The 16,428-nt window shown below is 35.2% G+C and overlaps 1 protein-coding gene and 1 long non-coding RNA gene across 4 annotated transcripts in view; one reads left to right on the top strand and one right to left on the bottom strand.

Moving 5' to 3' along the window:
* The window catches only part of KCND2 (potassium voltage-gated channel subfamily D member 2), a 493,308-nt gene extending 482,545 nt beyond the window's left edge, over window positions 1–10,763 (top strand). The window contains exons 3-6 of one of the 3 annotated variants that reach the window (XM_025379452.1): window positions 1,825–1,920; window positions 2,813–2,905; window positions 6,205–6,452; window positions 8,111–10,763. In XM_025379452.1, coding sequence (XP_025235237.1) covers window positions 1,825–1,920; window positions 2,813–2,905; window positions 6,205–6,452; window positions 8,111–8,288 — 615 coding nt within the window. In that variant the 3' untranslated portion in view covers window positions 8,289–10,763. Of the gene's footprint in view, window positions 1–1,824; window positions 1,931–2,812; window positions 2,943–6,184; window positions 6,453–8,110 lie in introns of all 3 variants that reach the window. The other 2 variants (XM_025379450.1, XM_025379451.1) reach the window with 2 other exon arrangements.
* LOC112620685 lies at window positions 7,160–12,947 on the bottom strand. Its single transcript, XR_003118567.1, has 3 exons — window positions 12,757–12,947; window positions 12,266–12,452; window positions 7,160–7,331 (listed from the first exon to the last, which is right to left on the bottom strand). It is a non-coding gene; the product is annotated as an uncharacterized LOC112620685 (long non-coding RNA).
* Between the last annotated feature and the right edge of the window lie 3,481 nt (window positions 12,948–16,428).

Consider the following 16,428-nt stretch of genomic DNA (forward strand, 5'->3'; position numbering starts at 1 on the left):
ATACGTGTGAAAGGCATCTTGGTACAATAACTTTGGAGGGAAATTTGGTAAGACTTTACAAAAGAAACACACACACACACACACACACATGCACTCTCTTTGGTCCAGGAATAATTTTGCTTTCAGAAATATGTCTTGTAGATAAGCTCATCATCATATTCAAAGCAGGCAGCATTGCTTATAGTTGCCAAAGATGCTTTAAAAATTAATTGGTAGTTGGCCTGGTAAATAAATACTTCTTTGTTTATACCGTAGTATATTATACATTCATAGAAAATGAGGCGGATCTTTACATGTATATATGGAAGGAGTTCCAAGATGTAATTAAAAAACACAACTAAATGCAGAAGAGTGTGAGGAGTATTCTCTGGAGTAAAAATGTATGTGTATATACATGTGAATATATATACTTGCTCTTTTAGGCTTAGAACATTTCTCACAGGATTCTCTAGAAGTATTACCAATTATTGATTCTGAAGCCTCATAGTGGGATGGCTCCAGGGTCACAGACAATTGTTTGCAGGCACTTCTGTAGTATTAAAAATTTTGTCATATGTATATATTTCGTTTTCATTTAAAAATCTAGATAATTTTAAAATTTTTATTAAAAAGAGCATTCCAGGACTTGAGACTAAAGATACTATTTTTCTGGATTGTTTAGAAGGGAAAAAGAAGAAATTTTGTGAGGTAAGCTTACAGGGCACTTATCTAAGCCATCCCAGTCTCTGTTTCACATACACTTGCTAGCTACATGTAATACAAATAGAATGATCACCAAAATAGTGCTCGCCAGGAAGGGAAAACAGGACTCTTTCCATGACAGTCTAAATGCGCATCAATAACAGCAGTTGGAAAGTAGAATGGAATATCAGAAATCTGGCTACACAGCCAGATGCCTAGTACTTTCACTTCAGGGATCTCACTGTAACTTAGAGGAACAATTGGACTGGTCACCTAAACCCTCTACATTGAAGGATGTTATCAACAGACACACACACAAAAATGCTTTAAAAATGAAAAACAATGTTTAAATCTCTCTGGATAGGCTCACTATGTTCTTCATTTCAGCCAATCCAAGAGTGAAACACAAATCAGATGCGCATACAGTTGTGTGGACCCGTGCTGGTAGACAAAGTAGATAAATTCAGAGTTGGTTTTGTTTGTTTGTTTGTTGGTTGGTTGGTTGGTTGGTTGGTTGGTTGGTTGGTTGGTTGGTTTAGAGAGACAGTCCATGTTGTTTGACATGGATCTACCTTGGCTAACTTAAAGGATAATTGCAAAAATATAATTTTATGTTGGAGGATGCAGATATAGATGAACAATGGTTCTTATAAAAAAAAAAAAGAAAGAAAGGAAGGAAGGAAGGAAGGCAATCAATTCTTGGTATTTAATTACTATTTTTTTAAGGACATTAGTTTAAACAAAAAGGAGTTGGCAGCTGGTTTCCTGAGCTACCGGTCTTCATTTCATTAAGTTACTCAGAGAGGGATAAATGAAAATATACATAAGGTAATACTGCTATTTTTCTTTTGACACAATTGAAAGAAACAATAATGAAATAACTTGATCTTACTGTAAAGACTTAATTATAATTTTCAAAGGCATAAGCCAGCTCCAAGGTAGTTCATTGATTTTACTGATAAATATTAACTGAAATAAAGCACTTAAAAAGGTAGAGAGGTAATTTTCAATAGTTGCATTTGAAAAGCTGGCTTACTTTTAAAAATATGTAGACTGACAATAGGATTATACAAGAGTTCATTCACTGTTTTAAGGAAACAGTTCGTAAATGTTAACGGCATATTTATTGTTCTTCTCCTATAGAAAGCTAGACTGGCCAGGATCCGGGCAGCCAAGAGTGGAAGCGCAAATGCTTACATGCAGAGCAAACGGAATGGTTTACTCAGTAATCAGCTGCAGGTACGGTCAAGCACACCTCTTTTTTTAATGTTCAATTTATTGGTTTGAGATTGATTTAGTTCTACTTCCATAGAATTTTATTATGACTAATTATGACCATGGCTATCCAAACAACAAAAGTTTTTTTGTTTTTGTTTTTGTTTTTTTATAACTTCACCCTATACATCCTCATTGGCTGTAGAAGGTTAGAAAGTGCACTATGAAATACTGCCAGTGAATCATGATGACTATTCATCATTAGGCAATATTTCTACCCTGTCTCTTATTAACATGGTAAAGGTAAAGAAAAAAAAAAGCTCAATAATTCAAATGCCTAATTCTTTTTTTTATTTCAAATTTATCTTCCTTAACGTTCATTTGGATCAAGGGTTGGGGTGGGTGGCTAACATGATGTCTTCTTTTACTTCATAACGAAGAGGGAACAACATTCAATGTTAGGAAGATCATATGGCATAAACTACAATTTGAGAAAATTTATTTTTACCCCGGAATTTTCCTTTAATATTTAGGATTCCAATCTTGACTTACAAAATAGTTTTTATTTACGTGCGCATGATCACGGTTTCCAAATTTTCTAAGCACTAGGTTAAATTTGATCATCAAAACATAACAGCTTCCCATCTTACAAACATAGTTGGTAGTTGAATGAGTAAAAGAGATTTAAAATTTCAATTCAAAGAGGCATGTCTAAAAGACCAGACCATTCATTTGATGAAATTGTAAATGCCGATCATCCAACTTTACAGGAACTGCACATTTGTTCCTTTCTAGTTAAAAAATAAATAAAATGTTGCCAGTTAATAGAGCAGATCTCTCTGTGGAAATGTGTAGCTGAGGTTCGAGTTGTTTGCAAATAAAATAGAAAGCTCTTCTGTCTTCTTTTTGTTAACAGTCCTCAGAGGATGAGCAGGCTTTTGTTAGCAAATCCGGCTCCAGCTTTGAAACCCAGCACCACCACCTGCTTCACTGCCTGGAAAAAACCACGGTAAGGAGACAGTATGACTGCCTTCCTCTGCTCTCCGACATTAATTCCATTTGCCATTCTGCATACTTCATGCTTCCGAGTGTGATTTCACTGTCTGCATTACTGGACAACATGCTAAAAAACAAACAAACCAAAACCTCACAATATTTGAAATTACTTTGAAAGACTGTAATGACATTTCAACTTGGAAAGTATTTTAGAAACTTATTTAGAATGTTTTATTCTTACCCGCTATCTCAACTCTAGTCTAAGAAGTCGGTTAATGCAGATGAAGAGTGGTCTTCCAATAGTAAATCCTACACAATGTCATTGTTTGTGATTCTTAAAATGCTGATTAGACAGAAAAAAAATTAATGGTGCTCGAGGTTCCCTAACATCTAGATCAAGAGAATAGCAATAGCAATAACAAAAAACAGAGAACAATGGAATACAAGCATTTGTTTCATTCACAACCATAATGAATAGAGATAGATAATAGAAACTATTCTCAATTCCCAGCTACTTGGGAGGCTGAGGCAGGAGAATGGCGTGAACCTGAGAGGCGGAGCTTGCAGTGAGCTGAGATCTGGCCATTGCACTCCAGCCTGGGCGACAGAGCGAGACTCCGTCTCAAAAAAAAAAAAAAAAAAAAAAAAAAAGAAACTATTCTCATTAGAAAAATGACTCATGTAATCACTTGTATGCCCCTGGGTGCTAAGGAGTGAGTCTGTATTTCTCCATTTACAAGCTCTCATTTGGACCTCCTCATTGGCAAATCTACCAATTTCTTAGCCAGTTTGTAAATAGGAGTCACAGTCTATGATGATTACAGAGCAGAACAAAATCTTCACCATATTTGGATCATGTCATCTCACTCACTCTCGGGTGACACATGATTTGTAATCTCAGTTCTAAAGTATTGCCTGTCCATGTACTTATTTACCAATAGAGTCATTCATGCCTACTATGTGCCCAAGAGTGAGCCAGACCCAAGAAACGCCATGAAATGAGGTGTGGCCTCTGCTGCCATTAGCCTCCATTATAAAACAAAACCCCAGACAGGGCTGTTACTGGAAAAGAGCAGCGAACATGGAAAGCAACAATGATGCCACTGGTCAAGGGAGCAAAGAGGGCAGAGCCATGAGGGGACAGGTCAGGCAAGGCTTCCTGGAGGAACTTGAGTGGAGACCTGCAGGGTGACTAGGAGTTAGCTAGGCAGAGCAATGAAGGGGCTAACAGGTGATAGAAGTACCTCAAGAAGGAAGGAACTCAGCCTGGGAGGAAGTGAAAGAATTTGAGGGTGGTCAGAAGGAGAGAGTGTAGCATGGCAAAAGAGGAGGTGAAGGGAAAGGCAGTGTCCAGGTAATGCTAGGCTTTACAGGCATGTGGACAATTTTGATCTTCAGCTCATGGAAATTATTTAAGTGTTTTAAACAAGGTAGTAACATGATTATACTTGCATTTTTAAATAAAGATATGGACAGGTCTGTAACCTAGTAGGATAAATTTGAAAGTTAAATGATACATTAATAATAAAATGTTGGCCGGGCGCAGTGGCTCACGCCTGTCATCCCAGCACTTTGGGAGGCCAAAGTGGGTGAGTCAATTGAAGTCAGGAATTCAAGGCCAGCCTGACCAACATAGTGAAACCATGTCTCTACTAAAAATACAAAAAATTAGCCAGACGTGGTGGCGGGAGCCTGTATTCCCAGCTACTCGGGAGGCTGAGGCAGGAGAATTGCTTGAACCTGGGAGGCGGAGGTTGCAGTGAGCTGAGATAGTATCACTGCACTCCAGCCTGGGCAACAAGAGCCAGGCTCTGTCTCAATAAATAAATAAATAAATATGTAAAATATTTTTATTCTTATCTTTTTTGTTCCCTGTATTTTCCTTTTTTGAGGGCTTTTTTTTTAAATCAGAAACCATTTAACACCAACTAATATAAATCGTGCTACCTACAAAAGTACGTAGTAACTAATAACAGAATGACTCCCACACTTTCAATCACTGATGAGATAAATTAGAATCTCATGCATTGCAACTTAGGTATGTGAAACCATGCATTGTAAGAGAAGAAAACAGATTGTGAATCTTTTGTGCACCATTTTTTCTTTGAAATGTAATATTTGACATGAAATTCTGTCTTGTCTGATTATATTATTCTCTAGACTTCAAAGAATAGAATGTTAAATTTCATTTATTTCAAAATGCTTGTCTCAGCAAAGAAATGACAAAATGAGTAGCTAAAACATAATCTATTTCTTATTAGCCAGTGTCTTGCTTCAATTGTTTTACTAATATTTTAGGATGAGAGATGGCTAAGTGGAATTTAGTATGTGCAAAGCCTTCCATTATAAGACTATCCGCACCCACGCAAAGAAAAACAAAGTAGTAACTGAGGTCATTCTCAAGTAGTTCAGACCAAAAATGTTTTCCTGTATATTTCTGAAGTGAAATTCTTGCATAGGCATTTCAGGAGGTTTTTGTTAAACATTTTAAAAGCAACATTGATATCATGTTTCTACAAAATATGATATGTGAAATGATGCCTATTACTATTTCCTACTGGGCTAAAAGTTAAGAAATAGTGATGGAAAAACCCCAAATGCAAACAGAGATCATGAGTACAGCCAGTGATGCCAGTGATGTATCACAAAGATTACAAAAAAGGCCACAAAATTTCAATGCTAATCCCTTCTGTGTCAAACACAAAGTGACACATTCACAGCAGTTTTTTATGTAACTAATAAGTCATATTTTTCTGCACTGGGTATTTTTAGAGGAACATATAAATAAATGGATAGTGTCTTGGGGTCTCATTTTCTCATTTAGAAATGTTTTCAATCCCAAGTGAAAATATTTGCTAATATATAACAGACAATCTAACTTGGGGCATCCTATTAAAATAATCTATTTTCCATAACTTCAACCTGTTTTAAAAAATAAAGTCAGTGAAAATTTATAACTTCCCTGTGGGTTTTATCTGTATTCATTTTTTAGGTGTTTTTTTTTTTCTTAGCTTATACCTTCCGGATTTTATGTTTAAATAAATAAATGATATTTCAAGATGAAGTTAGTCTATAAAGGGACACTAGATCAGCCTACAGATGTCAATCTCTAGGTTTAACTACAAAGATAGTTCCACATAAATGCCAAAAAGAAGTGGTTTTGATGTCAATCTTTATGAAAATGGTTTTATTTAACCATTGTGTCAAGTCTAACTATACTTGTGCATATTTGAGCTTTAAAAATAAAGCTACGTATTTCGTTTTTTAAAATGTGCTTCTCTGTTTCTTCATTTACTTACAACTGTGGAACAGAATCACGAGTTTGTGGACGAACAAGTCTTTGAAGAAAGCTGCATGGAAGTTGCAACTGTTAATCGTCCTTCAAGTCACAGTCCCTCACTGTCTTCACAACAAGGAGTCACCAGCACCTGCTGTTCACGACGACACAAAAAAACTTTTCGCATCCCAAATGCCAACGTATCAGGAAGCCATCGAGGTAGTGTACAAGAACTCAGCACGATTCAGATCAGATGTGTGGAGAGAACGCCTCTATCTAACAGGTACCTGAGATTAATCTGTGTTGTCTGCACACCTGTGCTGGTTCCCAGGGTGTGTCTTCTGCACTCATGTTGTCACCTATGTGACATCTAAATTCCTAGCTCCTATGGTTCAGGAAGAGACAAAACTGGTAGTGTAACAAGTAGGAAAATGGTTCTACTTGCATATCCATTAAGGGTTAAAAGTAGCAGTTATATCAATATTCAAAGAGTCAAAAGAAGGAAACATGATTGGGTGTACACAAATGTGTTTTTCTCTCTTCTGCTCCACAACCTTTTCTTATTTGGGCAAGGACTTTTATACTCAGGATTCTCTTATATATTCAATAGCCTGAAATGATGGTGGACACTACTAAAAGAGTCAAATGAAATTGAGATCAACATGGCTAAAAGTCATTTAACAGCATGTAAAAATATACAAACACACTCTCTGTAGCAGTAAAAATGAAAACTTTGCCTACACAAATCATTTATATCAATATATAATTTTGATCAGAAAGATATTTTTGGCCATATCAAACACAAAATCAACATAATACAAAAATAAGTGAAGTACTAAAATTGTTTGCCTCTGGTTAGTTCATGAACAAGTTAAGTAAAACTTCCGTATTGATATTTTTCCTTTGCTTTTCCTTATTCACTGTCTTTACCACAAATGTGTAAAACAAAAAAGTAGTACACTTAAACAATATATGTCATTAAAATATAAGTTTCTGCCAAAATAATTTTATTCTGTTTTCAAATTGAAGAGCATAGGTTTTTAGCGTTAGAGTCTGTAAATTCAGTCCCCTTCTTTGTTGGCATTCAAAAGTCTTTGTTGAAATCTGGATGAGATTCTGAATTCAGGTGATGTCGATTTACATAAATTGGATGTCTCTGGGACTAGAAAATTAAACTTAGGAGCCATAAGACTTCTATCTTAAAGATATTTTAGCTTTGCAGCCCTATATCCTTTATAAAAGGAAGTCAACAATGGAAAATTATCGAGCAAGAAAATCTTAGGACATAAACATCTTAATTATGTTTTCCACGAAAATAAAATAATTAGGTTCAAGCTTCTGTGTATATCCTTCTCTCTCATTTCCCTTTTATCCGCTTCTCCATATAGAGTATACAATTCATCCAAGAATACCATTTGGGAAAACCTTAAAGTATTAGATAGTAATAGATAAATTTTTTGATTTTTATAATATGTGGTCATCATTAAGTTGAGAGATTTGAGGGCATTATACATCCCAAAAAGACATGAAAATAAAAATATTCTGTGGTCAAAAGAATTAAGAAATCAATGTGATATGGCTCTTTCATAGTGGTTTCTCAAACCTCTTAGAGGTCCTGTCTTAAATAAAACTACTTTGTTCAGCCCAGGCTGTCCAAATCTTACTTGATGCTCTTTCTTTCTTACATTTTTTAATAATACTTTTAGTTTGATAAACACTTGATGGAACCAAGTGAAACTGTCTTTTAGAAATTTATTTAATGTTCATTACTGGCTATATTCATCTTTAACATAGATTAAGATTTGGGGTTTGATATTTTTAATTATAATAACTTTCCTTAGACAATTAAAATGTTTTTATAAGCATTACAACACATATTCCTCAGTTGTATGAAAAAAATTTAACTAAACAACTTACTTTCTTAATTTTTTTTTCTATCAGCCGATCCAGTTTAAATGCCAAAATGGAAGAGTGTGTTAAACTAAACTGTGAACAACCTTATGTGACTACAGCAATAATAAGCATCCCAACACCTCCAGTAACCACACCAGAGGGAGACGATAGGCCAGAATCTCCTGAGTACTCAGGAGGAAATATTGTCAGAGTTTCTGCTTTGTAAGACACTCGGAATAGGGTTTAAGAGAATTTGAGTCCTGGCTGTGAAAAGAATCTCAACGTAGAAGAAAGAAGAAACAAATATTCTGCAGATTAAGGCAGCAAAGCAAGAAGGTTGGAAATGAAACAAAAACAAAGCTTCCAATCTTAAGGATGTGAATAAAACCACCAAATGGCATTTCTAGACAGTTTGACCTGTTACACAGAGTAATATTCTGTGGCCCTTTGACTTTGTGAATGAGCACAATGAAATGCCGCCTATTGATGCTTCTTATGATCAGAACTCTTTTTTAATAAAATAAATAAAATAAATCTTTGAACATAATGTTCCAGTTGAATGCAAAACAAAAAAAATATGGAAAACATTTTGATAAAATTTTTTCCTGTTAAAACCATGAACATTGGCTATGATGAAGATTATTACATATGAAAAAAAAAACACAACATATTTGTATTGACTGAAGGAAACCATCATAATGCATGCTAGAATTCTTTGAAGCAGTGATCTCAGTTTCTTTATGTTGTCTTCAGAATAGGCATGATAAACTATAATTGTAGAAAGGGGTAATTTCTGTGCACTTACAACAAGCTGAGTGTTCATGTTCCATGGTGGGCTGTGCAAATAAACTCCTTTTAGAACTGCAGTATTTCTCATGGGGATACTCATTAGTAAATCTAAAGTGTTCAGATAGTTCAGTATTAATTATCGTTTAACTTTGCACCTAAATACTGTTACAACTGCAATAATTCATTGTACAACTGTTGTATCAGGAATCAGGATTTTTCTGTTGTTGTACTTTCCAGATCTTTATAGATACGGTAGGAGCCACGTTCGTAGAAAAACTTCTGGTGTGGCCAGGTTTTAGGTAACTTTTTAATCCAAAACGATTGTGCCATAAATGTTTTTCAGTAATATTCTTTGGTCCACTGTATTCCTGTGACAGTGCATTATCTGTTCTTGTATTTCTATAGCACCTTTCTATTGGGTTTATCATCATCAACAAGACTAATGTTTACTGTAGTTCAAGTGACTTTCCTACTTTTGTATTTCAAAAAAAAAAAAAATTATCTTGTAAGTAGATTGTCATCAATCCCCTTGTCAAAAATGAGAAAAAAAAGGAGTTGACCCATGTAAATTATCACTAACGTCTTTGTTGTTTATGGAAAAGCCCAGATACTGGATCTATCACTATGTATTTTATGAAAAGAATTGACTGGGACTAATATCACAGGATCGGTCATCTCAGAATCTTACTTGATGTGTTATTTATTTTGCCTCAGATCTTGAATACATTTTGAGAATAACTAATGTGGATTGAAATGTATAGATAAACTAGAGTGCTTTATTGAGCAATATTTGATGAAAGCATGCTTTCTACACCATTCAGGAAAGCAGCACAAATTTATCTCAGAAAAGTTCCTGTGTATTGCGAGGTACAATTTTCTCCAATAAATCAGGAGGACAGGAGTTTGATGATGCAAAGTTGATCTCTGTACATTTAAGTGAAAAGTTTTTTATAACTTTTCACCCTTAAAATATGTCAGCAGACATGTCTGCACGTGACAGTGTCAAAAAGTTTAAAGTCAAATGCAAAGTTTTTATTCATTCCAAGCCACCACTGTAAGGAATAAAGCTTAGCTTCTGTACATGGAAAGAGTTAATAATTATTCCTCTATTAGAGATGAGATTTTTAAATGCTTACCATATTTTGTCATAAAAATGGATTAATCCAACCATTTTCAAGTAAAGCCAGAAATCCTTGCTTCCCATTTCTAGAATAGCTTCTAGAACAGTGCTATGCACATATTAGATCTTAATCAACATTTGCTGAGTGAAAGTAAGATAAACTCAACTATCTCTTGGGAAGAACTGGCTTTATTCCTAGCACATCTTTTAAAAAGTTACTAATCTTCCAGCAGTACAAATATTAACAATTATATTAACACCTGCCTCGTGTCACTTTGTGCTTCTAGAGCAATGTCTAGTGAAACTTGTCTGATGGCATTTATTGAAAACTTTCTAAAAAGTAGACTAAGGAAACCATAATCAGAATTACTATGTCTTTTGATTCCCAATGAGAAGTTCTATTTTCATGTTCTTAATATTACATAAAAGAAAATGCAGTTAGGTTATTTCAATTGACAATTCTGCCTCCTCTTTTGATTTATCACTTATCCAAAATTATTAATTTTATTAGGCTTTTGGAAAAGAAAAAACCCTTTTTGATGTTTTAGGTGATTTAAAAAATATACTGTGTTGGTGGTGAATGATTATTGATGACTGTTAAGTGCATCTGTATTGTAAGTGAAATGTAATTATTTCTGTGTACCATATGGAGTAACTAAGGTCATTGTTTTTGACAATTTTGTTTGAAATTCACATATCTTATTTCAAAGGATAGCATAATATCTGCATTATGCTGGAAAAAAATAGACCTTTGGAGAATACTTAAATAAAACATGTGCATGCTTGAACAGGACAAAATGTTGACTGTTGCCCTATTTTGTTAGATTTCATTCCTTAATACACATAATACATCCATAATACACAGGTGGGAGGACCCTGTGAGACATACAACTCGAAGGACACAACAATTGAAAGTAATGCTTAAATCTCATCTGAATGGGTGGAGACAGTAGCTTTTGCCAGTAATGGGAATTAAGGCAGAGACTGTAACAGAAAAGATAGTATCAATTAAGGAAAGCCAGTCCCTGAACCTTATATACTTCTTAAACACCACTACTTGCATTAAGCAGAGAAGCTCAGGGTAATGGTTTTGGTCAGAAATTAACTAAATTCTTAATCAAAGGCTTTATTCTATCTAGGAAAGCAGGGTGATTTATTTGTCTAGCTATTTGTGTGTATGTATGTGTATATGTAGATATAAATTTATTGATACACATATACATAGATTTTCATTCATTTTTAATATGCAACCACTAATGGTTTCTCCTTAATATCCTGGAAAGGATAAAAAGCAAGCAAATGTTAACAGTTTATAGAAGAAGGAAAAAGACAAAGGAAATTATTTAGTAGAAAGACTGATTTTAACTGGTGATATATATGATCCTCTTGGTGGATAGTCTCTATCTTTTCTTGTTAATTATTTTCATTTATAGCCTTTGATTTATTAGGTGTCAATTTTGCATTAAAAAGTTCAACACGCCTCCCTATTCCTTCAACTTAGTCACAATGTTGGCTTAGAAATAGTCTCTGGGGAGCTATAATATGTCTGCCAGTAACATTGCTCAAAAGAATAAAAAAGGGTTCTTGAAATTAAATTGATGACTCCTCAGAGTTTCATAAGAAAGGCATCTTCTCTTCCCTACAATGTCATTAAGGTGTTTGTTTTATTAACTCACTGGTACAAGAATGGTTATTACTCTCCACTGTGTAAACATCTGAATTTTCAACACAATTGTGTAGGCACACAGTATTTTTTTAATGAAGGTTTAAATTTTATCTACGAAGGTTTAAATCGTATCTACTTCAGCTGATTGTATTAGGAGAGTAAAATATTCTTTACAGAGTTTGATTTTTTACTTCTAAGGAATTACTAGTTTTGAATAGTAAGTTTGCTTAAGATGATTTTAAAATATAATTATTACAAAAAATTTTTGGTTGAAAATAATATTAAATACATAGCATACCTTTAATCTTTCAATTTACTGCCTGCCCTGCCTTTTTTCTCCTTTATCTTCAAATCTTCAAGCATTAATTATTATTGTAGCAGATTATTCTTTGCCTTTCCCTAATTACTTTTTTCTCTAGCTTTTCTATGGAAATCCTTTAGGTCATGTAACTATATTCATTCTACATATAATCCAATTTATTGAATACAGATGATGGGCCAGATGTGGTGATAGAGAAATACAGATTAAGAAACCAGATCAAATCCTTTTGAAGGAATTATCTAGCGGAAAATATTTCAACTCTTTTCTTTACACTACTGTTCATAATCTTACACTTCAAATCTTCACCTTTCCATGTTGACAGTAACTCTTCTACTTCAGTCTCCTGAAGACATCTCTCCAACAGTGGTTACATAAAGATACTATTCTTCAGGGTGCTTTCTAAAATATTTTCATCACGTCATTAACATCTTCTTTCAGTAGGTAATGGTTCTGTCTCTATGGGGGCTGGCAGGCAGGGCAAATGAATTCCTACCTGCCCAGAGAAAGAACAGGAAACAATAAAGGTAAAACAAAACCCAAAGGAAGAAGAGCTTCATGTTTACGCATCATGTTAAAGTTAAAAGAAAAAACTTTCTCAAGTATCCATTCTACCTTTTCAACTATAATTTCAGAGAATGTGAAGAACGCTATTAAAATAGTTTTGCAGGAGGACTAATACACAATGCTTCTGTGAATCTGAACACCACACCTCAAATCGTATTATCTGATGAATCCTATTGAAACATCTGTGTAATTGGGACAACAGAAAGGTAAGTCTGTAAATAAAGGGCACTCACTAATAAGGTGGGCCTAGTTGGTTCACATCAATTCCAAAGCAAGAGGATGGTTGAAGAAGGGTGTTGAATGAGTAGATAACAAATAGTTGGAGAGAGATTTGGAGGAACCCTGGAAGACAAGAGTAGGATATTGGCAATGGCTACAAGATGGCAGAGGCCTCCTTGGGCTTTGACTCTAACTGAAAATACAGAATTTTGGCCTGGTTCAGTGGCTCGTGCCTGTAATCCTAGCACTTTGGGAGGCTGAGGTGGGTGGATCACTTGAAGTCAGGAGTCCAAGACCAGCCTCACCAACTGGTGAAACCCAATCTCTACTTAAAAAAAAAAAAAAAAAGGTAGCCAGGTGTCCTGGCGCATGCCTGTAATCTCAGCTACTCAGGAGTCTGAAGCAAGAGAATTGCTTGAACTCGGGAGGTGGAGGTTGCAATGAGCTGAGATTGCACTACCGCATTCCAGCCTGGGTGACAGAGGGAGACTCCGTCTTAAAAAAAAAAATAAGGCCGGGCGCGGTGGCTCAAGCCTGTAATCCTAGCACTTTGGGAGGCCGAGACGGGCGGATCACGAGGTCAGGAGATCGAGACCATCCTGGCTAACACGGTGAAACCCCGTCTCTACTAAGAAATACAAAAAACTAGCCGGGCGAGGTGGCGGGCGCCTGTAGTCCCAGCTACTCCGGAGGCTGAGGCCGGAGAATGGCGTGAACCCGGGAGGCGGAACTTGCAGTGAGCTGAGATCCGGCCACTGCACTCCAGCCTGGGCTACAGAGCGAGACTCCGTCTCAAAAAAAAATAAAATAAATAAATAAAAAAATAAAAGGAAAAACCAGAATTTTAAAGTTCAGTTTAGTTCAATTTAATTCCTTGGTTAGAGCTACATATTTCGGCACCAAAAGTTCTCTTAACCTATTACCAGTTTTTAATAGTCATACACCAATACTGCTCAGACATCTCCTACACTGCCTGCAAAATGAAGAACAGAACCCTAAAACTAACAGAATAAGCTATTTCTCTGAGACATGTGAAAGGGAGTTGAAAGAGCCAAGGCTGAGTGGACATTGAATTGGATAGACAAGTTTGCTAAATTTCCCAGTCAGAGACACCTTCTTGGAGAGGGAGAAGATTTCATTACAGAGGATATAACAATTTTGAAAGTAAAAGTGTCATGTGCATCATAATTTTACACAGCAATCATTCTAGACACGCATAATTTATTGGCGATCAATCTGGTAAAAAAAAAAAAATGTAGGCCGGGCGCGGTGGCTCACGCCTGTAATCCCAGCACTTTGGGAGGCCGAGGAGGGCGGATCACAAGGTCAGCAGATCGAGACCACGGTGAAACCCCGTTTCTACTAAAAATACAAAAAAAATTAGCCGTGCGCGGTGGCGGGCGCCTGTAGTCCCAGCTACTCAGGAGGCTGAGGCAGGAGAATGGCGTGAACCCGGGAGGCGGAGCTTGCAGTGAGCCGAGATTGCGCCACTGCACTCCAGCCTGGGCGACAGAGCGAGACTCTGTCTCAAAAAAAAAAAAAAAAAAAAAAAAAATGTAAACCCACAGAAGTAAAATCCTAATGCACCCTTTTCATTTTACACTTTCTTTCTTCAATAGATTAACAGTGAGCACTAAATAATGATGATTACAACCACCATGGAAATAAAATAATAATGGCTGTTAACTTTATTGGATATTAAATATAGGCCAAGCACAGTGCTAATGACTTCACATGTATCAATCCATTCAGTAATTATTAGCCACGTTTTCTGATGAGAAAACTTTAACACTGAAAAATTGTGAGTCTGGGTTTTCCTAATTTAGATAATATAAAATTTTAAATTATGTATTTCTATGACAGAGTTCCATTGTGTCGAATTATTGATGTTATTTCTTCTTTTAGGCTAATAGCGAAATTTAAAGAAATGGGGGTGGGACACAGAGGGAGGCCTGGACATACCTGTGCTCTGGTGATTGCAGTCATTATCAAGGATGATCATTTTCTCTCCCCATTTTCTTTGGTCCAACATATTTTATCATCTTGTTGTGTTCTGATAACAACTGCTTCCTAATTGACTACTGGCAAATTAAAATAAAATGGGACCTGGCTAGGAAATACATTACTGTCCTAACTGACAAATATTTTTCCAACAAGTCCATATCAGTACAGAATACACATTTAGTTAATTTTCCAGTCACAGAGATGGACTGTGTTAGAGCATCTATTATTTCTCACTTGCTCCCCTTTTTAAATAAGGTCTGCCAAAATTTTCAAGGTTGTTTATTAGGGCCACAGTTATAGCCTGCAGCATTTAATTGGTGCACAGTCCAAGTCGGGAAGGCTGATCATGAAACGGAAATATTTTGGAATTAACATCAATAACCACAATTCTCATCCTTCATTATCTTTTGCATCTTCCTAAATTCTTGCCTGAAAAAATTTCAGAAGATAGGAGCAAAGTGCCTATTGGCATTTAATACCACATACAAAATAAAGTGCAGAGAGATTCAGACAGGCAAAATAAGTGCATAATTCAGTATCCCAAGTTAATATAATATAATTTAAAATACAATTGGATTTTTTTCAATCCTGTTGTTCCAATCCATCCTCACAAACATTTCCAAAATTTTTCTGAAGGTCATTGAAAATTTTTATTTGTTCCTAATAAAATAAAAAGCTCCAATAAAGGTGTAAACATAGACATTTGATTTATTCAGAACTGTAGAAAATTTAATGTACCTTTTAAAATGGTACTTGGGATATAAGTACTTCCCATAAAACTTCTTATTTGGGCTTCATCGTTTGCTTGTTTTATGTTCCAAAATAACACTGGCTTATTAATAATATCTCTTTACTTTCCACTCAATCTTTCCCTTTCTACTTTTCAAATGGTAAATTTGTTATTCATTGTAAATATTAATATTGTGTCCAAAACTTTCTTTACATGAGAAATTAAGATACAATCATGATCCAAAAGACATGTATGGGAAATTAATGTCACATATAGCTTATTATTATCAAATTCTGATAAGTTATATAAATTTAATATAATAAATTTTATATTATAAATTATAATTTTCTAAAATTATACAAATTTTATTATAAAATAATAAAAGTTCCCCAAGTTGTCATACAGAAGGATAAAAACACTTAATTTTTGTTTTTTCCAAACTGCTAATACACAGCAGATAGACACTAATACAAAAATCACACCACACTATGAAAATGAGGCATACATATATACATACACGACTACATACAGTCATGGGCCACATAGCAATGTTTCAGTCAATGATGGACTGCATATATGAGGGTGGTCCCAACAGATTATAATACTGTAGTTTTACTGTACTTTTTCTATGCTTAGATGCACAAATACTCACCATTGTGTTACAATTGCCTACAGTATTCAGTACAGTAACATGCTGTACAGGTCTGTATCCTAGGAGCAATAGGCTTTACCATAAAGCCTAGGTGTGTAGCAGGCTATACCACCCAGGCTTGTGTATGTACACTCTGTGATGTTTTCACAAGGACAAAATTGCCTAATGACGTGTTTCTCAGAACTCATCCCTGTTGTGTGTGTTTGTGTGTGTGTGTGTATCAGACAGCTCTACTAATATCTAAAATGAAATGAATTTATTCATCCAAATGTGCAGGAACTGACTAATGAGAGACTAGTG

Source organism: Theropithecus gelada, chromosome 3 (genome assembly GCF_003255815.1).
Source record: "Theropithecus gelada isolate Dixy chromosome 3, Tgel_1.0, whole genome shotgun sequence".
In the NCBI taxonomy this organism is placed as follows: domain Eukaryota; kingdom Metazoa; phylum Chordata; class Mammalia; order Primates; family Cercopithecidae; genus Theropithecus; species Theropithecus gelada.